Source organism: Mastacembelus armatus, chromosome 18, assembly GCF_900324485.2.
Source record: "Mastacembelus armatus chromosome 18, fMasArm1.2, whole genome shotgun sequence".
NCBI classification, from domain to species: Eukaryota; Metazoa; Chordata; class Actinopteri; order Synbranchiformes; family Mastacembelidae; genus Mastacembelus; species Mastacembelus armatus.
The window spans coordinates 13,271,753-13,295,217 of NC_046650.1; the positions used below are offsets into that span (position 1 = coordinate 13,271,753).

A 23,465-nucleotide genomic window follows, 5' to 3' on the forward strand; every position below is an offset into this window, starting at 1 on the left:
GTTGGTTCTGTTGTAGGTGGACTTGATTGTGTTGCTGTGGATGCCACAGTTGTTGAACTTTGTGGTATTGTTGTTGATTCTGCTGTGGAGGGATTAGATTGTGTTGGTGTAGTTATAGTTGTTCCTGAAGATGAAGTGTCTGGTGTTGTTATTGTTGATGATTGTATTGTTGGTGGACCGGGTTGTGTTAGTGTAGTTGTAGATGCCATGGATTGTGTAGTTTGTGCTGTTGTTGATGTTTCTATAGTGGGTCCACTGGATTGTGTTGCTATAGTTGTGGATGCCATTGGTGGGATAGATTGTTGTGTTGTTGATGCTGTTGTAGGTTGACTGGATTGGACAGTTGTAGTTGTAGATGGCATGGATGGTGCACTTTCTGTTGTTGATTCTATTGTGGATGGACTAGATTGAGGTTGCAAAGTTGTGGATGAAACAGTAGACGTGGCTTCTGGTGTTGGTTCTACTGTGGGTGGACTTGATTGTGTTGCAGTTGATGCCACAGTTGTTGAACGTTCTGGGATTGTTGATTCTATTCTGGACCCACTGGATTGTGTTGATGCAGGTGTAGATGTAGTTGATGGTGTAGATTGTGCTGTTGTTGACTCTGCTGTCGTTGGACTAAATTGAGTTTGCAGAGTTGTGGATACAACAGTAGACGTGGCTTCTGGTGTTGGTTCTGTTGTAGGTGGACTTGATTGTGTTGCTGTGGATGCCACAGTTGTTGAACTTTGTGGTATTGTTGTTGATTCTGCTGTGGAGGGATTAGATTGTGTTGGTGTAGTTATAGTTGTTCCTGAAGATAAAGTGTCTGGTGTTGTTATTGTTGATGATTGTATTGTTGGTGGACTGGGTTGTGTTAGTGTAGTTGTAGATGCCATGGATTGTGTAGTTTGTGCTGTTGTTGATGTTTCTATAGTGGGTCCACTGGATTGTGTTGCTATAGTTGTGGATGCAATTGGTGGGATAGATTGTTGTGTTGTTGATGCTGTTGTAGGTTGACTGGATTGCACAGTTGTAGTTGTAGATGCCATGGATGGTGCACTTTCTGTTGTTGATTCTATTGTGGATGGACTAGATGGAGGTTGCAAAGTTGTGGATGAAACAGGTGGTAAAGCATCTGATGTTGGTTCTACTGTGGGTGGACTTGATTGTGTTGCTGTGGATGCCACAGTTGTTGAACTTTCTGGGATTGTTGATTCTATTCTGGACCCACTGGATTGTGTTGATGCAGGTGTAGATGTAGTTGATGGTGTAGATTGTGCTGTTGTTGACTCTGCTGTCGTTGGACTAAATTGAGTTTGCAGAGTTGTGGATACAACAGTAGACGTGGCTTCTGGTGTTGGTTCTGTCGAAGGTGGACTTGATTGTGTTGCTGTGGATGCCACAGTTGTTGAACTTTGTGGTATTGTTGTTGATTCTGCTGTGGAGGGATTAGATAGTGCATTGGTGTAGTTATAGTTGTTCCTGAAGATGAAGTGTCTGGTGTTGTTATTGTTGATGATTGTATTGTTGGTGGACCGGGTTGTGTTAGTGTAGTTGTAGATGCCATGGATTGTGTAATTTGTGCTGTTGTTGATGTTTCTATAGTGGGTCCACTGGATTGTGTTGCTATAGTTGTGGATGCCATTGGTGGGATAGATTGTTGTGTTGTTGATGCTGTTGTAGGTTGACTGGATTGGACAGTTGTAGTTGTAGATGCATGGATGGTGCACTTTCTGTTGTTGATTCTATTGTGGATGGACTAGATTGAGGTTGCAAAGTTGTGGATGAAACAGTAGATGTGGCTTCTGGTGTTGGTTCTACTGTGGGTGGACTTGATTGTGTTGCAGTTGATGCCACAGTTGTTGAACGTTCTGGGATTGTTGATTCTATTCTGGACCCACTGGATTGTGTTGATGCAGGTGTAGATGTAGTTGATGGTGTAGATTGTGCTGTTGTTGACTCTGCTGTCGTTGGACTAAATTGAGTTTGCAGAGTTGTGGATACAACAGTAGACGTGGCTTCTGGTGTTGGTTCTGTCGTAGGTGGACTTGATTGTGTTGCTGTGGATGCCACAGTTGTTGAACTTTGTGGTATTGTTGTTGATTCTGCTGTGGAGGGATTAGATTGTGTTGATGTAGTTATAGTTGTTCCTGAAGATGAAGTGTCTGGTGTTGTTATTGTTGATGATTGTATTGTTGGTGGACCGGGTTGTGTTAGTGTAGTTGTAGATGCCATGGATTGTGTAATTTGTGCTGTTGTTGATGTTTCTATAGTGGGTCCACTGGATTGTGTTGCCATAGTTGTGGATGCCATTGGTGGGATAGATTGTTGTGTTGTTGATGCTGTTGTAGGTTGACTGGATTGGACAGTTGTAGTTGTAGATGGCATGGATGGTGCACTTTCTGTTGTTGATTCTATTGTGGATGGACTAGATTGAGGTTGCAAAGTTGTGGATGAAACAATAGATGTGGCTTCTGGTGTTGGTTCTACTGTGGGTGGACTTGATTGTGTTGCAGTTGATGCCACAGTTGTTGAACTTTCTGGGATTGTTGATTCTATTCTGGACCCACTGGATTGTGTTGATGCAGGTGTAGATGTAGTTGATGGTGTAGATTGTGCTGTTGTTGACTCTGCTGTCGTTGGACTAAATTGAGTTTGCAGAGTTGTGGATACAACAGTAGACGTGGCTTCTGGTGTTGGTTCTGTCGTAGGTGGACTTGATTGTGTTGCTGTGGATGCCACAGTTGTTGAACTTTGTGGTATTGTTATTGATTCTGCTGTGGAGGGATTAGATAGTGTTGGTGTAGTTATAGTTGTTCCTGAAGATGAAGTGTCTGGTGTTGTTATTGTTGATGATTGTATTGTTGGTGGACCGGGTTGTGTTAGTGTAGTTGTAGATGCCATGGATTGTGTAGTTTGTGCTGTTGTTGATGTTTCTATAGTGGGTCCACTGGATTGTGTTGCCATAGTTGTGGATGCCATTGGTGGGATAGATTGTTGTGTTGTTGATGCTGTTGTAGGTTGACTGGATTGGACAGTTGTAGTTGTAGATGGCATGGATGGTGCACTTTCTGTTGTTGATTCTATTGTGGATGGACTAGATTGAGGTTGCAAAGTTGTGGATGAAACAGTAGATGTAGCTTCTGGTGTTGGTTCTACTGTGGGTGGACTTGATTGTGTTGCAGTTGATGCCACAGTTGTTGAACTTTCTGGGATTGTTGATTCTATTCTGGACCCACTGGATTGTGTTGATGCAGGTGTAGATGTAGTTGATGGTGTAGATTGTGCTGTTGTTGACTCTGCTGTCGTTGGACTAAATTGAGTTTGCAGAGTTGTGGATACAACAGTAGACGTGGCTTCTGGTGTTGGTTCTGTCGTAGGTGGACTTGATTGTGTTGCTGTGGATGCCACAGTTGTTGAACTTTGTGGTATTGTTATTGATTCTGCTGTGGAGGGATTAGATAGTGTTGGTGTAGTTATAGTTGTTCCTGAAGATGAAGTGTCTGGTGTTGTTATTGTTGATGATTGTATTGTTGGTGGACCGGGTTGTGTTAGTGTAGTTGTAGATGCCATGGATTGTGTAGTTTGTGCTGTTGTTGATGTTTCTATAGTGGGTCCACTGGATTGTGTTGCCATAGTTGTGGATGCCATTGGTGGGATAGATTGTTGTGTTGTTGATGCTGTTGTAGGTTGACTGGATTGGACAGGTGTAGTTGTAGATGCCATGGATGGTGCACTTTCTGTTGTTGATTCTATAGTGGATGGACTAGATTGAGGTTGCAAAGTTGTGGATGAAACAATAGATGTGGCTTCTGGTGTTGGTTCTACTGTGGGTGGACTTGATTGTGTTGCAGTTGATGCCACAGTTGTTGAACGTTCTGGGATTGTTGATTCTATTCTGGACCCACTGGATTGTGTTGATGCAGGTGTAGATGTAGTTGATGGTGTAGATTGTGCTGTTGTTGACTCTGCTGTCGTTGGACTAAATTGAGTTTGCAGAGTTGTGGATACAACAGTAGACGTGGCTTCTGGTGTTGGTTCTGTTGTACGTGGACTTGATTGTGTTGCTGTGGATGCCACAGTTGTTGAACTTTGTGGTATTGTTATTGATTCTGCTGTGGAGGGATTAGATAGTGTTGGTGTAGTTATAGTTGTTCCTGAAGATGAAGTGTCTGGTGTTGTTATTGTTGATGATTGTATTGTTGGTGGACCGGGTTGTGTTAGTGTAGTTGTAGATGCCATGGATTGTGTAGTTTGTGCTGTTGTTGATGTTTCTATAGTGGGTCCACTGGATTGTGTTGTCATAGTTGTGGATGCCATTGGTGGGATAGATTGTTGTGTTGTTGATGCTGTTGTAGGTTGACTGGATTGGACAGTTGTAGTTGTAGATGGCATGGATGGTGCACTTTCTGTTGTTGATTCTATTGTGGATGGACTAGATTGAGGTTGCAAAGTTGTGGATGAAGCAGTAGATGTGGCTTCTGGTGTTGGTTCTACTGTGGGTGGACTTGATTGTGTTGCAGTTGATGCCACAGTTGTTGAACGTTCTGGGATTGTTGATTCTATTCTGGACCCACTGGATTGTGTTGATGCAGGTGTAGATGTAGGTGATGGTGTAGATTGTGCTGTTGTTGACTCTGCTGTCGTTGGACTAAATTGAGTTTGCAGAGATGTGGATACAACAGTAGATGTGGCTTCTGGTGTTGGTTCTGTTGTACGTGGACTTGATTGTGTTGCTGTGGATGCCACAGTTGTTGAACTTTGTGGTGTTGTTATTGATTCTGCTGTGGAGGGATTAGATAGTGTTGGTGTAGTTATAGTTGTTCCTGAAGATGAAGTGTCTGGTGTTGTTATTGTTGATGATTGTATTGTTGGTGGACCGGGTTGTGTTAGTGTAGTTGTAGATGCCATGGATTGTGTAGTTTGTGCTGTTGTTGATGTTTCTATAGTGGGTCCACTGGATTGTGTTGCCATAGTTGTGGATGCCATTGGTGGGATAGATTGTTGTGTTGTTGATGCTGTTGTAGGTTGACTGGATTGGACAGGTGTAGCCGTAGATGGCATGGATGGTGCACTTTCTGTTGTTGATTCTATTGTGGATGGACTAGATTGAGGTTGCAAAGTTGTGGATGAAACAGTTGGTGTAGCATCTGATGTTGGTTCTACTGTGGGTGGACTTGATTGTGTTGCAGTTGATGCCACAGTTGTTGAACTTTCTGGGATTGTTGATTCTATTCTGGACCCACTGGATTGTGTTGATGCAGGTGTAGATGTAGTTGAACAGTAATGGGGGACTTATGTTAACTTTTCTGTGTAGGAAATCGATGGTGCTGGGGGAAGTTTTGGGCTCAAAATGTGGACCTATCGAGTGCTGCGAGATCTGATCCACTGGGCTGACCAAGCTGCACAGACCCTCCATGCCCTGCACAGAGAGAGGGAAGGAACAGAAGAGATATAAGTGTCTTTGGTAAATCTATGAATAAACTTACTCAGTGCTAACAGGCAGGTGTTTCCTTTTACTAATCCCAAATCAAATATTAAGTAATGTCGAATATTCTCTTGATGTGACTTATTCTCAAATAGTTTCACAACTATGCTCCTCTAACAAAGCCCCATAGACAGCTATTCCCACACATTGGTATTTCCACAGTGCTAAAATGACCTCTAGCTTGACACAGTTGCTATTTCATTTGACAAAGAAGTGATAAGTGCATTTAACTGTATAAAGGTTGATTTGTTTTTTGCAGGGGAAGTGTTGGGATCTTCGGTAATGACTTTTTGTTGTATATAATATGTAATTTATTTTATTTAAGTGGATTTTCCTTTGATGACTAATTATCTGCTGTTCATAACACTCCAAAAATCTACTAACTGGTAGAATGTAGCCAAAAATTCATGACTGATAAACTGTGACTGATGTGCAGCTGCATCTGTAGATGTTTTAATACATTGCTTAGCTCTTATTGTACCGCATCATTAACATAGCTGAGCATCATAATTTCCATATCAGATGCCATATTTTCATGTAGAGACTGAAGGCTTGTATTGTTTCTGGTTTTACAATCTGTGACGATCAAGTATCATGTTTGCTGCTCCAATTACCATGTTCTTTCCTGGTGTTGTACTTGAATGTGCTGCTACACCGTTCTTAAATTTTAACTATTAGACCAGTGCTTCTCAAACATTTTCTGTCATGTTCTCCTTTGTAAGTTCAAAAAATGTGTGAGAAACACTGTACCACCCTAATATTTTACACTAGGATTGTACTGTATGTAGCCAAACGTATCAAATATTCTGCACCACAGACTCATTAAAGGAATGAGCTGTGACTTGCAGATTGGCTGGTATGATGAATTTCTAAATGCCATGCTTTTCTGTAATCTCTGTTGAACAACTAGATGTGCATTGAAGATTAAAACCCAATCATAACAAATGTGTTTTTGTTGACATTGACTTTACCTTCTCATTATTTTTACAGCCCATTGCCCCAAAGCTGCTGATGGTTTTTTTTTTTTTTTTTTTTTTGGATTTTTTTAATAATGTCCCTGATTTTCTAATAACTTATAGGGAAGTTGTTTGGAAAGAGCTACTCTGTCATGTATTGCCTATAGAAACAAACAGACCGGCCATTTTTATTTTCCCTGTAATTAGAACCGTATTATTGAGCTGTATTATTATTACATTATTATATTACATGTAAAATGACTGCATTTGAAACTGTTAAGTACAGAAGTAAACTCACTGATGCATCAGTATTAACAATATATATATATATATATATATCAGTAATAATAATGCTTTCTAAAATAAGTAGTATTTCACTGTTGTAGCTGTTGGAGGTGAAGATAGTTTTAACTATTATATTTAGTTAGCAAGAACCCAACCTCAAGTTTAACCTTTCAAGTGGGACACAAATGAAATCAAAGGAGCTTTGAGATGAAAAAAGAAATGTATGTCTGATGTGATTTTTGTTGTGAAATATTAGAGGGAAGGTCACATAGACCTGCTAATAACTTGTAGACATTTGTGACACCCAGCTTGACGTTGTTGTCGCATTTGTGAATAATATTTTATATTAATGTAGAATATTTTATCAACTTGTATTGTTTTTAATGTAAATTATTACTGTAAATGTAGTGCAGTATACGTTTACTTATAGCATATACGAATAGTAAATGTTGAAATTCAGGTAAAATACAGTGAGAACAGCTCAAAGCTTTGATTTAACCAAACACAGATGCTTATTGAACAGCTCCAGTCGGTGCATCCATTACATGTGAATGTTGAGGCTGCAGCAGCTCGTCGTCTTTCCTCAGATGTGGGTGCACCCCATTTTACCATTAGAGCCCCCAAAGGATGTTGTGCACATGCGCGTTTCGCGAGCTACCGGAGCGCGAGAGGTAGCGAAGGGAGTCCTAATGGCGGAGAATGTACGGTCGCCTTTTGACTACCGGGAGCCACCGACCCTCGACAGCGACGGGGATGGGAGCAAACCTCCGCCGCCACGGGGGTGAGTGAGCGCGGCGGGCCCCCGGTTCGTCGCCTCGCGCGGTTCTTTTGTTTTTTGTTTTTTTTTTTATTATTATTTTGTGAGCAAAATGCTGCGACGCACGCGCCGTTGCGCTCGTGCGCGTTTGTTTGGTTAACGTTAGAAGCCTTTATTCGCGTGCATGATTTCAGCGTAGCGCTGCAGAAAACGGAGCAGGGACAGTGGTTTTTTGTTTGGGTTTTTGGCTGCAGCTCTTGTGTCCTGTGAGGCTGCGTCTCATTCCACCCGCCTCGGCTCGTGTTTAGTCGCCAGCCTTTTATTTTTGCTGTTTGGACGGGACAGAAGTCGTTAGCTGCTGGTGGCTAACAGGCTAGCTTTAGCAGTAATGTTAGCATGGAGGAATCATCAACGCAGCCTAGCTGATAAGTAATCTACCCTCTTCTCAGAAAGACCCTGCTATATGTTAGGTTTCTTAGCCTCCAAATCCATGACCCTGTTATTCATATATGCCAGTTTATTATGCTGTCACAGCCTGAGAGCTTAGCTTGGTGCACATCAGGACTCGAACTTGTTTGGCTTTGAGTAAACAAAGTTGCTGACCAAGACCAAAATACAGCCCACAACAGTTTGACTGTCACCACAGTTAATGAAAGAGCAACGCTTTGTTGTGATAATCAGTCCTTTGTAAATGCTTTTACACCGTCTACTGACAGGTTTGAATGAAGGGGTGGGGCCATGTTCAATTTTTTGACTAAAAATATCGATGATAACAGATTAAATCATAGCTTCCTGTTTACAAGAGATCAGCGCTGTTTTCTCTCTTACCAGCAAATCAGTGACTGGTTGACACCTGGATCATAATCGGTCATTTTTGCTGCAAGGTTGGGAACTCAGCAGTAATGTGCCTAGAAGAGTTCTCATTTAAAGCCAAGTATGGTGGTCTGGTCCAATAAAGTCAAATAAAATATCTTTTAGCTGAAACAAGTGTTGAAATGATTAGTCAACTTTTAGTCCTTACAAACAACTGCTTACTAAACAACATACAATGAACATAATGTGCAAATGAGGAAAATAATGTGTTGATACTCAATTTTTTAAATGCAAGCTTAAATTGGTGGCGGCAGTCTTCACTTAACTCTTTGCTGTTTTCAAATGGCTTTCTTTTAATTAATTTGTCAAATTAGAGACTGAAATTTTCAAAGAAAGTCGAAAAACAACAAAAACACTGCCATCACAACTAGTGCAGTCATCACTTGATAAGTAATTAATCGCCGTATTGTTGTTTTGAATGAGTCACCCATCTGATAGAAACAGCAGGTTGAAGTATTGCATTGCTACAGGAGCACATCTTAAGGACTGCTCTGTGTGAATGTATCGGTGTACTAAATTAAGCCTGAGTTTTGTTTTTACAGCCGCGTGTGTGGGAGAAAAAGGAAGGGGACACCTGTGAAGGTGTGTGACCGAGCGTATGTAACAGAAGATGAGGAGGAGGAGAGCATGTCAGAGCACAGCTACAGTCCTGGTATATATAGATACACGAACACACATTTTGCCACCTGCTGTTGGTGTTTTTATCCATTCTGGTGCTTATAGAAAACAAGTGTGCAGTGTTGTAATTAGTAACATATTGTAGTAAGGAGAGCTTATCAGACATCATTTCAGTGGTTAGTGATGAAATTTTTAAGGTGTGTTAGATTTAAACAGTCCACTCTGTCCCAGGTGATGGCCAGTACCCAGAAGGTGCAGAAGACCGTCTCCCTCCACCTGGCAGTCCCTACTACCTGCCTGACCCCACTCAACTCTGGTAAGGAGGACGCTCACCATGATAACAGCTTTTTTTAGATGGAGGATTTATATCACTGAAGTGAGTTGATGTTTCCCAGTGTGCAAGAACTGGGAGAGGAGGGAGCAAGTGGCGTTCGGGGGCCTGTGCTCTTCCATCCGCCACCCAACTGCCGGATTCGAGAAGTCCACTGTGGGACCCAGGTGCGGTTGGTTGTCATAGCAATCCGAGACATCGCTAAAGGGGAGGAGATCACAGTGGACTACAGCCTGACGGACTGGGGCGAAAATGCAATGGTAAGCAACTAACTTGATGTTACGTTAAACAAGTAGACAGGGAACGCTTTAAGGAAAAATCTGGTGATATTCTGTCTTTTTTTTCTACTGGCAATATATCCCCTGAAATTCCTAGTGTGCCATGAAAACATGTTATCTAAGCCATCCTTTTACACATGCGGATGTTTTACTTTGTTATTGGAAACATGGGGCCTGTATTTTGAATCAGTTTTAAATGAATTGTTCTGCTGCTTTAAATACTTACAGCGTCACAGTGCAGATAGCCGCCACAAATGTACTACAACCATACATTTATGACCGGTTTTGATTTCTGTCTTTAGTAGGGATGAATGTGCTTAGGACTGATTGCTACAAATCTTGTGAATGTACCTACTGAGCTGATGTGGTTTGTTATAATTTGAAATCACCAGGAGGATGACGCTGGCCCCCACCCACTGTCCCTTTCTGTGTCTGACTACCTTACCCCCTCCTGGTCGTTGTCCCCCTCATCATCCCCAGTCACCCACTCTGAACCCAGTGACTCAGACCGTGAGGAGGATGAAGAGGAAGAAGATGATGATGATGACGATGATGATGAAGAGGAGGAAATTGAGGAGATAAGGGGCCGAATGCTCCGGCGCCGCAAGAAGCGCAAGATGCCAGCTGCTGTCAATGCAAAGAAGAAGAGTGCACCCACCTCCTCTAGAGGACCTGGGCGTCCCTGCTCCTCCTTTTCTCGCCCAGCACCTGTTCCACCCCCAGTCAGATCCCAATCCCAGCCCCCAGTCAGTGCTCTGGCACCCCCAACCACCAACATCAACAATAACATTAACATAAACATTGGCAGCTCCAGCAATGCTGCAGTAAGCCGGCGGCAGCACTGCCCATACTGCGGCCGCCACTATCGCTCTCTGGCACGGCATCTGGAGAAACACCACGCCAACCAGCCTGAGGTCAGGACAGCCATGGAGCTGGCACACCTCCACACGCATAGCTCTTCAAACGGCAGTGCCTCACACCCTCAACCCTCATCGTCCACCAATGCCACTACTCACAGTCATTCCTTTGCCGTCCCTCAGCCCTCTGCCTCCAACCCTGCACCACCCTCTCTCTTCTCACGGAAGAAGGAATCGCCAGCTACCCGCTCAAACACAGGGAGCGTGTCTTTCTCCCTCTCCCTTTCACCACCTTCTTCGACTCAATCCACAGCAGCCAAGAAGGCGCCAAGCTTACCACTGCCTGTGACAAAACCTCCCACACCTGTGATGGTGTCTCGAGTAAAGAGTCCATCACCACCTCCGTTGTCAACTCCAAGAAGAGGTCGGAGGATGAAGAGAGAAAAGCATGAAGAACAGCAGAAGGTGGAGGTAGAGAGCTCAAGAACTCCAGAGGAGTTGGTTCCACCTCCCACTCCAGAGCCAGACATAGACCCAGATGAAGATCTGGAGCTGAGTGGAGAAGGGGAAGAAGATGTCCCAGAGGAAAAGAATGGCGAGACTGTAAGGTGTGGTTGTCTGTGATATACATTTTTTTGTTTGTTTTGTTTATTTTACCTATGATTATTAGTATTATTAGTAATTTTACCAGTTGTTGAGTGGTGCTTTTTGATTTCAACTGCTAATTTCTTTTCTCTTCGATTTCCAGCACACACAGACATCACATGTCTCCACTGCTCTCTTCCCTCTCCTGTCTGGTCCTCTACCTCCGCCGCCAGCAACACTCTGCTTTTCTTTCTTTAACTCGATCTCCTCACTCAGCTGAGGCCTGGCGTCTGCTCTGCCATTCTAGCCTCTCCCTGCTTATTCTCTACAACCGCCACAGAGAATGTGAGGTAGCCAAGCTCACTGTCCAGGACTACCGCAACCGTGTCACCCCTCAGACCAGCTCCAGCACCAGCTCTCCCTCTGGTATGGAAGCTCTCTTGTCCCCCTTTGAGCGTCAGGTCCTGTGTCACCTCCCAAGGGCTGGTGTTTTAGGGAAGCGGGGTCGCATCCAACCGCTAATTCTCCCACCACACTGTGAGTCATTCCTGGACCTGCTTCTACAAACTAGCCCCAATGTGGGCGTGGACCCAGAAAGCCCTTATGTCTTTTCCCGGCCCTACCACTCTCCTGCCACCCCTCTCCGGGGCACGGACCTTCTAAGAAACCTGGCACGAGCCAGTGGGGCCAAGAACCCTGGAGCACTAACAGCAACGCGAGTGCGGCGGCAGGTAGCCATCCTTACACAATTGCTACTATTAGAGGAGGGTGAGGGTCAGGGTGGAGCAACCAAACGCCTGGAGGAGTTCCTGGAGCGAGAGTACCATGTAACCCAGAACTGCTCCACTATAATACATGATCCAGCACTTATGGGTCGTGTGGGTCGTGTTGTTCTTTATGGAGAGAGGGAAGGCGTGCTTTTCAGAGGGATGAGTCTGCAGCACATCTGCCTTGAGTTGGACGGTAAGAAATTACATTATGTAGGTATTTCATGCACACAGATTTCAATTCGGTGCAGCTTCTGCTTCTGTGAACCTTTGTAACTTTGACATCTCAGCATCTGTTTTGAGTTAGTGTCAACATAGTTATTTCAGTGGAACTATTCACATTTTGGACACTGAGGAATGTAAGCCATTTAAAACAGCCAATCACAAAAACTAACAGCTATTTTTATTTAGACAGTGAAGTGTAATTCTGCTTTTTATTTATTTATTTATTTAATGCACCCTTATATTACTGGGTAAGCAACAGAAATTTCAATATACACTCATTAGTGAGCCTATAAAATAGGTTAAACATTGACATCTTACACCAATATATTAAAGAGATTGAAGTAAATAACAGTACTTCTGTTAAAGATTTTTTGCTTTTTTATTTTGTTAAATATCTTCTACCTTATATTTGTACTACAGTGATGTCTGGAAACTCAGCAGACTCCTTTTCAGAAGAGTCTGAGGCAGAAGAAGAGAAAGAGGAAGTCAAAGAGAAGGCTGAGGTAATGGTGAAAAAGAAAGGACCAGGCCGGCCACCACGGAAGAAGAGAGCACCCATTCCTTCACCGGTCAGCCCACCAATAGCCAATGTTCATAAAAGGAGATGTATTCCACCTAAATCAGGTAACATTCTGTCAGTAACAAGCTTCAGTCACATCTGCTTCCATTCATTTAACTTGCTAATGCCTTCCCCTGTCTCACAGGGAAGCGTGGTGTATTGAAGCGTCCCTGGTCAGAGGCGGAGCGTGTAGCAGTGGAGACTCACCTGAAGAGAAACCTCATGGAGCTGCGTGTCCCTGCAAAGGCGGACTGCGAGCGCTGCCTCGAACTCTGCCCTCTGCTAGTGAGCAACCAGCGAGACTGGAGGGCAATCAAATTTTACGTCCATAATCGCATCCAGCTGTTGAAGAAGCAGGGGAGGAGGGAAAGCGCTGCTGCAGTCTGCTAGGGCAAAACAGAAATGTGGCAAAGGACACATACTAGTACCGTTCATGTATAAACCACCAGCAGTCACCCTGAAGAGACAAACTCTTGGTCATGGTGGAGTGCAGCTTCTCTTTCTCCTTTCAGATTTTTTGTTTTTTTTGTTTTGTTTTGTTTTTTTGTGCAGGGTATTGGGTGGGTGCTGTACCTCAAGTTAGGGGCATTTCCAGTCTCATCTCTCTGATCATAAAGGAGTGGTGTTATAAAAATGACTAAGCTAAGAAAACAGTGGTTGCTCAAGTTAAGGATCATTCGTTCTCTGTTGAGGATGTCCACCGTCCTTTTTCAAGATGTACTTTTTAATGGTTGGACATAATGTACCTGTAAGTGTGAATATGAGTTCAGACACAGCGAATCCTTTTTAAAGATTATTTTTCTCATTTGTACTTCAGTAGCCAGTTAACAGTGGAGCATGTTAGGAGACATGGAAGAGAGAGGGTGACATGCAACCAAAACCACCAGGATATGTTACAGCAAATAGTCCTTGCATTTACTTCCACTGAAGGCTGAAGACCAAACATGAGTTTGTAAAGCTTTGGAGGAAAAAGCAATGGTTCTGAACTTCCCCACAGATACACTTGTCTTCAGGACTGAAACGTATATGAACTTGTATAGTTTGTGTTTCATATTGACTGGCATTGTGCCCCCAAACCATGGCAGCCCAACTGACAAGTATTAAAAAAAGTATTCTTCAAAGTCTTTGACTGTGATGCACCTGTGAAGTGGTTCTTGCATACCTCTTAGTCCATTATCCTAGTCAGACTTGTATGTATCAAGGCACGCCTACTTGAATACATTACATATCATTATTTTTAAACTAATTTTATTTCAGAAACAACATATGGTCTTATTCACAATGTAAATACTTCCTAATCTATGAAAAGTATACAATAGTGATTACAAAGTTAGTATTGTGCTTAGGTGTACATACTGTAAATACTACCTGTACTTATTAAAGTGTATGACATTTTGTTGTGTTTTCTTAAACTGGATTGAAGAGTCAGTTTTACATTGTGGATAGAAAACAACAAAATAGAAATGAGAAGTATATACAAGATAGTAGATTGACTTTTTTTCACAAAAAATACAAACACCATACAGAAGTTTTAGACATGTCATAACACATGGTTTAGTTTCCGAAAAAATGTAGAAGCATACACCAGGTAACTTGGCAGGTTTGCAACACGTAAGAGCATTTACAACAGGATTAGTGTATTAGAAGTTGTCTCGAACCCTTATAGGACATACTTTAGCACGTATATAATCCTTCTGTCAGTATATTAAATCAGGAAATGTGTTCACAGCATGATTATAGGACCATAAAAAGCAGTACAATTGCAGAATGTTCCGAAAACTTCGTATTTTGAAGGCAATATAAGATTCTAAACTATTATTTCCTAAAATGCATGGAATGTAATTGTACTGTGTAAATGAAATCAGTATATACACACACAAACTCATAAGGTAAAAAAAGTTGGTCAGTCAGTTGTAAATTGCAAAATTATGGTAATATGACAAGATGAAAAGTCTTTTGGCACTCAATCTTTGGCCCTCCCATCCTGTCCTGTTTTCCCAGCTACAATCTGCCTGGTTGCCCAAAAGGCATTTACAGACTACGACAGACGCTAGAATTACAACAGAAAGGCTGGGAGGGTCATGAAGTGGGCTTATGTAGCTGGCACATACCTGTCCTGTCCCGTTTTTACTTGATTTATCAGACAATGTGGAAAATCACAAGTTCATGCACATTTAAGGGGCAAGCTCTTCTGCTGTTCTCTGTAATATTTCCATAGGGGCCTTGTCACCTATGCCAGGATTGAATAATGGAAAGACTTTGCCTGTGAACTTAGCTGTTAAAGTCCCAATGACATGTTTATCTTCCACATTAAAAAAAGAAAGCTCTCCCCTATCATAATTCAAATACACACCAATTGTCTGTGGTCTTGAATGAACAGGAAAACTTACTTTTGGTTCTGTGCTGAACTGAAAGCTGTCCTTCCTCTCAGGGGAGGAGGACAAGAACCAGAAGCCATCATATGAGTTCGGGCCTTGGAGCTTAGACTCTTGAGGGACAGTCACATTTGTGACCCCTACCCACCATGACTGTTTGAGGCCTAACCCTTCATTACCCAAAGAAACCTCCCAGTAGTGTTTGCCAGTAGAGAAGCCAGGATCTCCTTTGATAGCTGTCTTGTAGATATTGTTTGTTTCATCAGAAAACTTGAACTTCTTAATGTTGTCTCTGAGTTTGCCCTCCTTGACAGTGAGGTATTCATTATCCTCTCCATTAAGTTTAATATTCACTGTTGAAATAGAAATTGAGATTAGAGTAAAATCTGAAAGACATCAGGATAGACTGATAGCAGAGTAATAGTGAGCAGATTACCATAATAGTTTTTAGCCTCTTCAATAGCTGCACAGCCATCTGTTAACGTATAACAAGTATAGTACAGTCAACATGAATTCTACACCGCACTCTAGTGAATAAAGACAATAAGTAATACAACAGACAGTTTGTGTGTTGCGGTGAATAGAAAGTGTCCCGCTTTGACTTGAAGTATGAAAAAACAATCTACTCCTTACCTTTTGGTAAAAGTTGAGAATTCTCTGAAAAAAACACACAAAAACACATGAATTCTCTCTTTTTATTACACACCGTGAAATACTGTGGTTTGTGTGACACTATGTGGTGTTTCTTACCATCAGCTGCTTTGTCTGTCTTCCCAAAAAATAAACCTGAAAGAAAGAATGAATTTACAACTGCTTTTGTACTTAATTATTTGTTAAATTTGTTAAATTTCAGTTCACTCAGTTGTCAGGATTTCTGAAACCATTTGTCTTATAACAGTCAATTGAATATATTTGGCTTCAGCAAATTGTGATGGACCAAAGGATTAATCATCTTATCCAAAGGATGAACTGCAGATAATGGAAATAAGCAATAGTTACCTTAAAACACCAAAGAACTATGTAAAGATCTGCACTACTATTGCACCATAGTCTTAATCAATATTTACCTCTCTTTTTGAAGTACAGGACTCCAAATAAAACTAAAGCAGCGATGAGAAGAAGCCCAAAGGCCACCCAACCAGCAGCAGCCCCTGATTGTCCAGACTCTAAATGAAAAACAAGAAATTTTTCTTCTATGTGAAAGCAAGTAAAGAAAATGCAAGTTACTCATATGCAAGCAATTTCTTTTACCCTGTTTAGCAAGTTGTGAAGGCATTTCTAGATGCACACTTGTCTCCTTGGCCTCTCCATCAGAGAGACCTACTGAGCAGGAAACATCCGAGGAGCTGGAGACTAGAAGTGAGCTGTGGACTGACACAAGACCAGAGGAATCTTTGCTGTACTTCAGACTGTTTGAGGTCAGATTCTGCTTCTGATCTGACCAGCACAGCCAAGGTTGTGGATACCAGCCTGTAGATTCACAGCTCACACTTACAGCATTTTCTTTTCTCCACACTACTGACAGGAAAGGGGTAGTTCCCATTGCTGGGAAGAGGGTCGGAGAAGGAGAACAAAGAACATTTGATGATAATGCAGAGACATCTTTAAACCATCTTTCAGTTTACTTTTGAGTTGTATGACACTCACCAGTCACATGGAGACTGACAGTTGCCTTGTCATATCCTTGGTCACTACTGATGTAGCAGTTGTAAACACCTTCATCACTAACTGTGACATTCAGTAGCTTCAGGCTCACATCACCTGCCTTCAGTCCACCAGACTCAGCATCCTTTAAGCCAAATGAGACCCGGCCCACATACGAAGCTTCCTTGGACGTATCAGATAATCGTTTCTGGTAGAGCATGATCGGGGTATCGAAGTGACCATCACGGTACCAACGTACCTCCAGATCTTCTGCATTTTGTGGTGGGTTCAGCCAGCATGGCAATATGATCATGTGGCCACGCTGCGCTAAAACAGTGGGCCTGACGAAAACCACAATGTTCTGTGAAACTGTAAAAGGCAACAATAATGGTATTAGTAAAGACTATGTTTTTGTCTTTTTCTTATCTCAGTGAAGATGCATTACTGCCCATGAAGACTTTTATAGTAAAAGCACTACACCACCTTTGTAGTTTATAATAAATCATGAAGCTTTTGTTTAAATAACATACGTATCAAAGCAAATGTGCATTAGAGGAAAAAGGTTTAGAGCCTTAAAGGCTTAGAAAATTAACAATAAGTACACAAAAGACAATGCATTATAATACATAGAAAACTACTGGGATCAGAAAGTTAAACAGATAATGTAGTCCAGGATTAGGAAGGGTCTTACCAGGGACACCACAAGACAAATATGCGCAAAGGATCACAAGATACATGCGTTTCACATGTACACCTGGAGAAAAGAAGAGCATTTTCTTAAACACACAATAACGTCAGGTAGCGAACAGACTCCACAACCATTAAACAGCAAATGAATTGATATGTGATAAATATGATCTGATACATATGTCGAGGCTTACCCATTGTAATGCTGTAAATCCACGGAGGAATATTTCATCCAACTTCAAAGACGGAAATTAAGACGCAATATTAAATCAGGAAATGCAATTTACATATGAGGGTTTCAGGTCAGCTGCAGCTTTTCTGACGTAGTTTTAGCAAGAGAACTCTGCTTTGATTCTTTGTCCTTCAGAGGCATCGCCTGTTTTCACTTTCACTTTTGGAGCTGCAGTTTCACTGGATGTGCAGAAGGCGGCGGAGGAAGTGAGAGATAACATCGGAATAAACCTGCGGGTTGCTGCAGTGGATTACGATTATGATCATGCTGTTATATTCTGAGACGCATATTATTCAGATGGGATTTTGTCTTTTGCAATATGTAAAATGTTGCGTCATAGATAACGCAGATCTTTTCTCCACCTCCTGACAGAATTGAGTTACTGACTGCAAGATCCAGATTTTCCTCTTCATTTCCTCTTCATATTCCATTCATTAAATATACTATTATTTTTTATAGTAGAAAACTATAGGAGTAATATCCTGTTACAACATTTCTGACGAGGTTAGATATAATTAACAAACCTTTACTATTGTTACAACGTTAAACACAGATGTGCCAGATGTGGATAGTTGGTGTTTCTATTGGCTGTAATATGGTTTCAAAATAAAAGCATAAAGTCAGTAACGGTTGGAAAATAAGCAGATAGCTTTTGTACTTCTCAATTTATATATCATACAATTTACAAAAAATAAATTGGATATGTATTGAATGGTCTATTGCGGCATCAAATGACTTTTTTAAATTGATACAATTTTATTTTGAAGACATTTTGACAAGTTTAACCGGAAGTGGTTGTTTTGCTGTGACACCGAGTGCGTCTCTGTTCTGGTGTCGTAGTCCAGTTTTGTAGTGAATCTTTGTGTGACCTTACTTAGTGTCGCCTGTGGACGGTTTTATAAGAGCTACTTTGGGTTGCTAGCGTTAGCTGATGCGACATCTAGGTCTCTAGCGCCTGTCGGAAGACTTGTCACTTAGCGTCAACTACCCGTCCGATCCTCTGCTATCAATGGCGACATAGCAGCAGTTTCAGGTCTGCAAAGTAATTCTGCTGGGTTGCTGTTTCACCAGAAAATGCCTGAAGTTGCTGACTGTGACGAGGGCACCCCACTGCTCAGGGATGACGCAAGCAGGTGAGTGCAGAGTTCACTGGTTTGCCCCCTGGTCCAGGTGGGGTAAAGATTAAACGGGCAATTTATAGGTCCAGGCAGGTTGTGGAGGGACAGTTAACTCTGGGCAAACCGTGCAGGTTTGTAAACGTTTTGGGTCACATTGATGTGCTAATATATTCCTGCATGTCCTGTACTGTCTTGTCCTCATGTCTGTGTACAGTGATGACTTTCAGGATGAGGATTACAAGAGTCGCTGGAGGTCTATTCGAGTCATGTACTTCACCATGTTTCTCAGCAGTGTAGGTGAGGATGCCCACGACCTACGGTGGCTTTAACATCTGCACACACACAAGGCTGTGGTCCATGCTGTAACTGAGCTGTCACTTCATGGAGACACAGGGATTTTTGAGTTTTAGTTTTTAAATCCATACAGTGAGAGATGCACACAGCAGGTGTGACCCTTAAAGAGTTATAGCTTTATAGATTATTTATTTCTGCTGCATCTGTTCGTTTGTCTGGCTTGTGCTTAATATAATTTGATTCTCAACATGTTTGGGATATCTGGTAACTTGTTAAGCATTGATGTTTTTTTTTGTGCCCTTTCAGGTTTCACTATTGTCATCACATCAATTTGGCCCTATTTGCAGAAGGTATGCATATCTCAGCGTTTTCTTGGTAAAAGGTTGTTCAGTGGTGAAATTAAATTATTGTTTATTATTGTGTCGCAAGTCAATCTTCTTGCCCTTGTAAACAAGAGAAAGAAATGAAAGAAGGTCCAAAGCACATTTTAGCAGATGCTTGTCTTACCCCTGCTCATTAGTCAACCTGAGTAGCCAAAGCAATTCCCTTTACTTAGGCACATTCTAGGTCATTACCCTTATTAGTCCCACAATGGGGAAATTGCATTACCACCCAAAGTGCACACACACTGTGAACACACACCCGGAGCAGTGTTAAAAGTATCTGCATTCATCAGTAATGGGACTCAAGGACAGGGTCCTCTGTGGATACACAAACACCTTCACATGCCGTTTTAATTTGTTTGTTATAGATTGATGATACTGCCAATGCCAGCTTCCTGGGATGGGTGGTGGCAGCCTATAGCCTCGGTCAGATGGTGGCCTCACCCATTTTTGGCGTGTGGTCTAATTACCGACCACGCAGGGAGCCGCTGGTCTGCTCCATATTCATCAATGTGTCCGCCAATATCTACTATGCCTACGTATACCTACCCAGAACCAATAACAAGTTCCACATGCTCATATCCAGAGCCTTTGTGGGCTTTGGAGCAGGTGATTTGTGAGGGTGATCAACACATATAACTGAATATGATTCTGCTAACCCCATATGGTGATGTGGTCAGTGTCACACATCTCCTAAAATCAGTTTTGTTCTTCTAATGGCAGGTAATGTTGCTGTGGTGAGGTCTTATGTTGCTGGTGCGACATCACTAAAAGAGAGGACCAGTGCCATGGCGAACATGAGTGCTTGTCAGGCCCTGGGTTTCATCCTGGGACCAGGTAATGATGGCTTTGTTCAGATTATGTAAACCTGGCCAGTATACTGCAGACAGCAGTCATGTTTCATGTAGTGCATCCTGAACAACACAAGGAAACATTTGTGTAAATTTGCATGTGTTTGTATGTCAGCTCTACAGGCATGCCTGTCATTCATTGGTGAGCATGGTTTCACAGTGAGCGTCATAGACCTGCAGCTCAACATGTACACTACTCCTGCTTTACTGGCTGCAGCTTTTGGGGTCATCAACATCTTGCTGGTTGTCCTGGTGCTGAGGTGAAGATCTCCTAGACAAAAACCAATTTAAAATCACGTTACTGTGTATTCTGAAATACATTAATATAGTCTGGCTACATTTATGTTGGTTCATGTAATATGCTTCTCAGTGGACAAATAATATTTTAATATCAGCACTGATATTAATTATAGTCTGTCTTGATTGACATTAACAGGGAGCACCATGTTGATGACCATGGGAGACAAATTCAAGCCATCAACTACACATCAGAAGGTAAATCTCATTCTACCAATTCATCACCCATCCTCCTGGTTTAGACTTATCCAACACGAATGGCAAATCACACAGGGCTAAGCACACAAGTGCCAGTGCAGAAGGAAAAAGGAGGAACAACAAAGCATGGTTACATAAAGACTATTTCACTTTCTATTTGACCATCTCTTTGTTCACAAACCTTATGTTAGGTTAATAAGAACAAGCAGTAGCATACAGACAAATATTCTGCAGAGCTATGCAGTTAATTGATTGATGAATACCAAATACTGGCGGGGTGACACTTTAAGGACAAAGCAGCCCAATTGCAGGCCTGCCAGATTTGTGAGTCTGGATGTTTTAGTGGGATTTGTTGAGGACATTGCTTAGACTTTCTCAGTTGGAATCTATTATTCTGCTCTTTCTTTTCCTGTAGATACAGCTGACATTAGTGAAGAAAGTGAGGAAACCATCGACCACGTAGCCGTGCTGACTTCGAACGTCCTCTTCTTCATTGTAATGTTCATCTTTGCTGTCTTTGAGACGTATGTACTCAGTACTGAGGCAGTCAAGTTAGAATTTAACTACAGTTTCTGTTACATAACTCTTGCCCCATTCATATTAGTTGTATAAGGTTTCAAGCTCTGACTGTATGTTTGGGATTTTACAGAATTGCCACACCTTTGTCCATGGACATGTTTGCTTGGACAAGGAAAGAAGCAGTTTTATACAATGGCATCATCATCTGCTGCATTGGATTTGAATCAATCTTGGTGTTCCTGGTTGTAAAAGTGGCCTCTAAACGGTAACTTATCTCACACATGTATAAGTTAAAATTTATTACAGCTCTCATGAATCCTGCCAATGAAGAAGAATGTGTATTTTCTTGTAGATTTGGAGATCGTCCAGTGTTGCTGGCAGGCTTGGCAATTATATTCTGTGGCTTCTTTATTCTCCTTCCATGGGGGAACCATTACCCCAAAATCCAGTGGGCAGGTAAGAGTTTGTTTACTACATAAACCTTTTCACCTATTGAAGTAATAAATTACTTCAAACTGAATGCCAGTTTGATCTTTTGGAAGGTTTTCTTTTTGAGAACACTGTGCTTTAGCACAAATACATTACATAATTTCTGACATATGATTTGTTTGGTCTTTTCAAAATGTAGACCTCAAAAACAACTCATTGGTCAGTCAGGTGTCCAAAGCCACCATAACCTCGAACAGTTCTTTGGAGCCTACAGGATGCCCGTATGAGCAGACCTGGTGCCAGTATACCCCAGCAATACATCTAGCCCAGTTCATCTCAGCTGACATCTTGATTGGGGTGGGCTACCCTGCCTGCAACGTCATGTCCTACACACTGTATTCTAAAATCCTGGGACCCAAGCCTCAGGTAAGAAGACTGAAGTAATGGAGTGTAATTTTGACAAAGATAACATAGGAGATTTCAACCATGACTGCATCTTTCTCAAACTGTAGTTTAATTAGCAGCTAAATACAATGATCATATTAAAATTGTACATCTTTTGAGAGTCTTTAATGCTTCTTTCAGGGTGTGTACATGGGATGGCTGACAGCCTCGGGCAGCGGGGCACGGACATTGGGTCCTGTCTTTGTCTCTCATGTTTATACCATCCTCGGACCCCGCTGGGCTTTCAGCCTCATCTGTGCTATGGTGGTAGGAGCTATCTTGCTGCTCAGCTCAGTTTACCACAGACTCATTGCCTTTTCCGTACGCCATGGGAGGACCACAGAATAACAATTCCCAGTGAAAAGACTGAAGGCTGTTTCCTACTTTTGTTCTTAAAGACTTTTAGCCAGTATTCTGGCTACGATGACAGTTTTTTTGTAGCAACTGATAAGCCTTTGAGAGTTTATAATTCAGGGTTGACCTTTGAACTCAAAGGTGAAGAGACCAGGTTATTTTTCATGACCAAAGATGGCTGCTTCGTTATAAGTTAAAGGAAAGCTAGAAGCCATGTGATATATGTTCATAATCACATCTTGCATAACCTCATGTGAGGTGGATACATGATATTGAACAGATTAAAGTTTTCAATCAGCGAGTTACTGAACATTTCTTAATGAAATATTTTAACTTGTAGCACAAGTTTTGTATAATTGTATTGTTGGTTTAAAAGATTTATTAATTTGTAAGACATGTTAATACACAGATCACTTTAGCTAAGCATTTACAAAAGCTGAAAAGGTTTTACTGAAAATGCCTTGGCATTATATTCTAACATTAGTGTTTGGAAACGACAGACACATGAACAGTCCATGTGAGCATAACATGACTTAATTAACGTAACTGGAAAATAAATGATCTAACAGAAAATGCACTAACTGCTGAACTATATGTGATTCATTGAATGTGGACTTCTAAATACTGTATTTGCTCATTTTCAAATTTCTGACAGAAAAAGTACCATGGTATAGAGACTATGAATGAATCATTTCCAAAAAAAAAAAACATTGAACTGTTAACCTAAAAAGGAAAATACTTATATTTTCATATTTTGGTTTTGCCTGTGGTTATTTAACACTAGAGGTTTTTGCCTACCTGAAATAATTCAAAAATTATGTGTGTTTGCTAATGATTCCCTGAGTGATACATTAAAGATTTAACATAATATATTCTCACTGTCACATTTTAATAGTGTTTGTTCAATAAATATAAGCTATTATGATTTCTCATGTGGTTTTAAATGCAATAGATGTAATAAGCTAAATAGGTAATGGCACAGATTTAAATATGTTAGTATGAGACATATTATGCCTTGAGGCAATTGATGGGTTTATTTAATTTAATTTATTTTTTTTCCTGAACACCTGAGGGGATGA

At 41.5% G+C, this 23,465-nt stretch overlaps 4 protein-coding genes across 5 annotated transcripts; 2 read left to right on the top strand and 2 right to left on the bottom strand.

The window, feature by feature from the left end:
• Nucleotides 1–738: 738 nt before the first annotated feature.
• On the bottom strand, nucleotides 739–5,256 carry LOC117152771 (flocculation protein FLO11-like). Its single transcript, XM_033325725.1, has one exon. The coding sequence runs from the start codon at nucleotides 5,044–5,046 to the stop codon at nucleotides 1,609–1,611; it is 3,438 nt and encodes a 1,145-aa protein (XP_033181616.1). The 5' UTR covers nucleotides 5,047–5,256; the 3' UTR covers nucleotides 739–1,608.
• Nucleotides 5,257–7,369: 2,113 nt separating this feature from the next.
• Nucleotides 7,370–13,956, top strand: LOC113144573 (uncharacterized). Of its 2 annotated transcripts, none has more exons than XM_026330736.1 (8): nucleotides 7,370–7,492; nucleotides 8,884–8,993; nucleotides 9,191–9,275; nucleotides 9,355–9,550; nucleotides 9,961–11,033; nucleotides 11,174–11,973; nucleotides 12,423–12,626; nucleotides 12,707–13,956. In XM_026330736.1, the coding sequence occupies exons 1-8, from the start codon at nucleotides 7,401–7,403 to the stop codon at nucleotides 12,949–12,951; spliced, it is 2,805 nt and encodes a 934-aa protein (XP_026186521.1). In that variant the 5' UTR covers nucleotides 7,370–7,400; the 3' UTR covers nucleotides 12,952–13,956. The 2 variants fall into 2 exon arrangements, with proteins under 2 accessions (XP_026186521.1, XP_026186530.1); XM_026330745.2 differs by lacking the exon at nucleotides 7,370–7,492 and adding an exon at nucleotides 7,552–7,897.
• On the bottom strand, nucleotides 13,793–17,877 carry LOC113144589 (butyrophilin-like protein 3). Its single transcript, XM_026330757.1, has 9 exons — nucleotides 17,462–17,877; nucleotides 17,272–17,334; nucleotides 16,584–16,949; nucleotides 16,188–16,481; nucleotides 16,004–16,102; nucleotides 15,687–15,722; nucleotides 15,570–15,593; nucleotides 15,373–15,411; nucleotides 13,793–15,289 (listed from the first exon to the last, which is right to left on the bottom strand). The coding sequence occupies exons 1-9, from the start codon at nucleotides 17,463–17,465 to the stop codon at nucleotides 14,736–14,738; spliced, it is 1,479 nt and encodes a 492-aa protein (XP_026186542.1). The 5' UTR covers nucleotides 17,466–17,877; the 3' UTR covers nucleotides 13,793–14,735.
• Nucleotides 17,878–18,277: 400 nt separating this feature from the next.
• On the top strand, nucleotides 18,278–23,258 carry mfsd8 (major facilitator superfamily domain containing 8). The gene is made up of 12 exons (XM_026299422.2): nucleotides 18,278–18,632; nucleotides 18,832–18,914; nucleotides 19,218–19,261; nucleotides 19,663–19,903; nucleotides 20,018–20,131; nucleotides 20,261–20,405; nucleotides 20,582–20,640; nucleotides 21,056–21,164; nucleotides 21,290–21,424; nucleotides 21,512–21,615; nucleotides 21,788–22,014; nucleotides 22,174–23,258. Exons 1-12 carry the CDS (start codon nucleotides 18,574–18,576, stop codon nucleotides 22,378–22,380), a joined length of 1,527 nt encoding a protein of 508 aa, XP_026155207.1. The 5' UTR covers nucleotides 18,278–18,573; the 3' UTR covers nucleotides 22,381–23,258.
• Nucleotides 23,259–23,465: the final 207 nt, after the last annotated feature.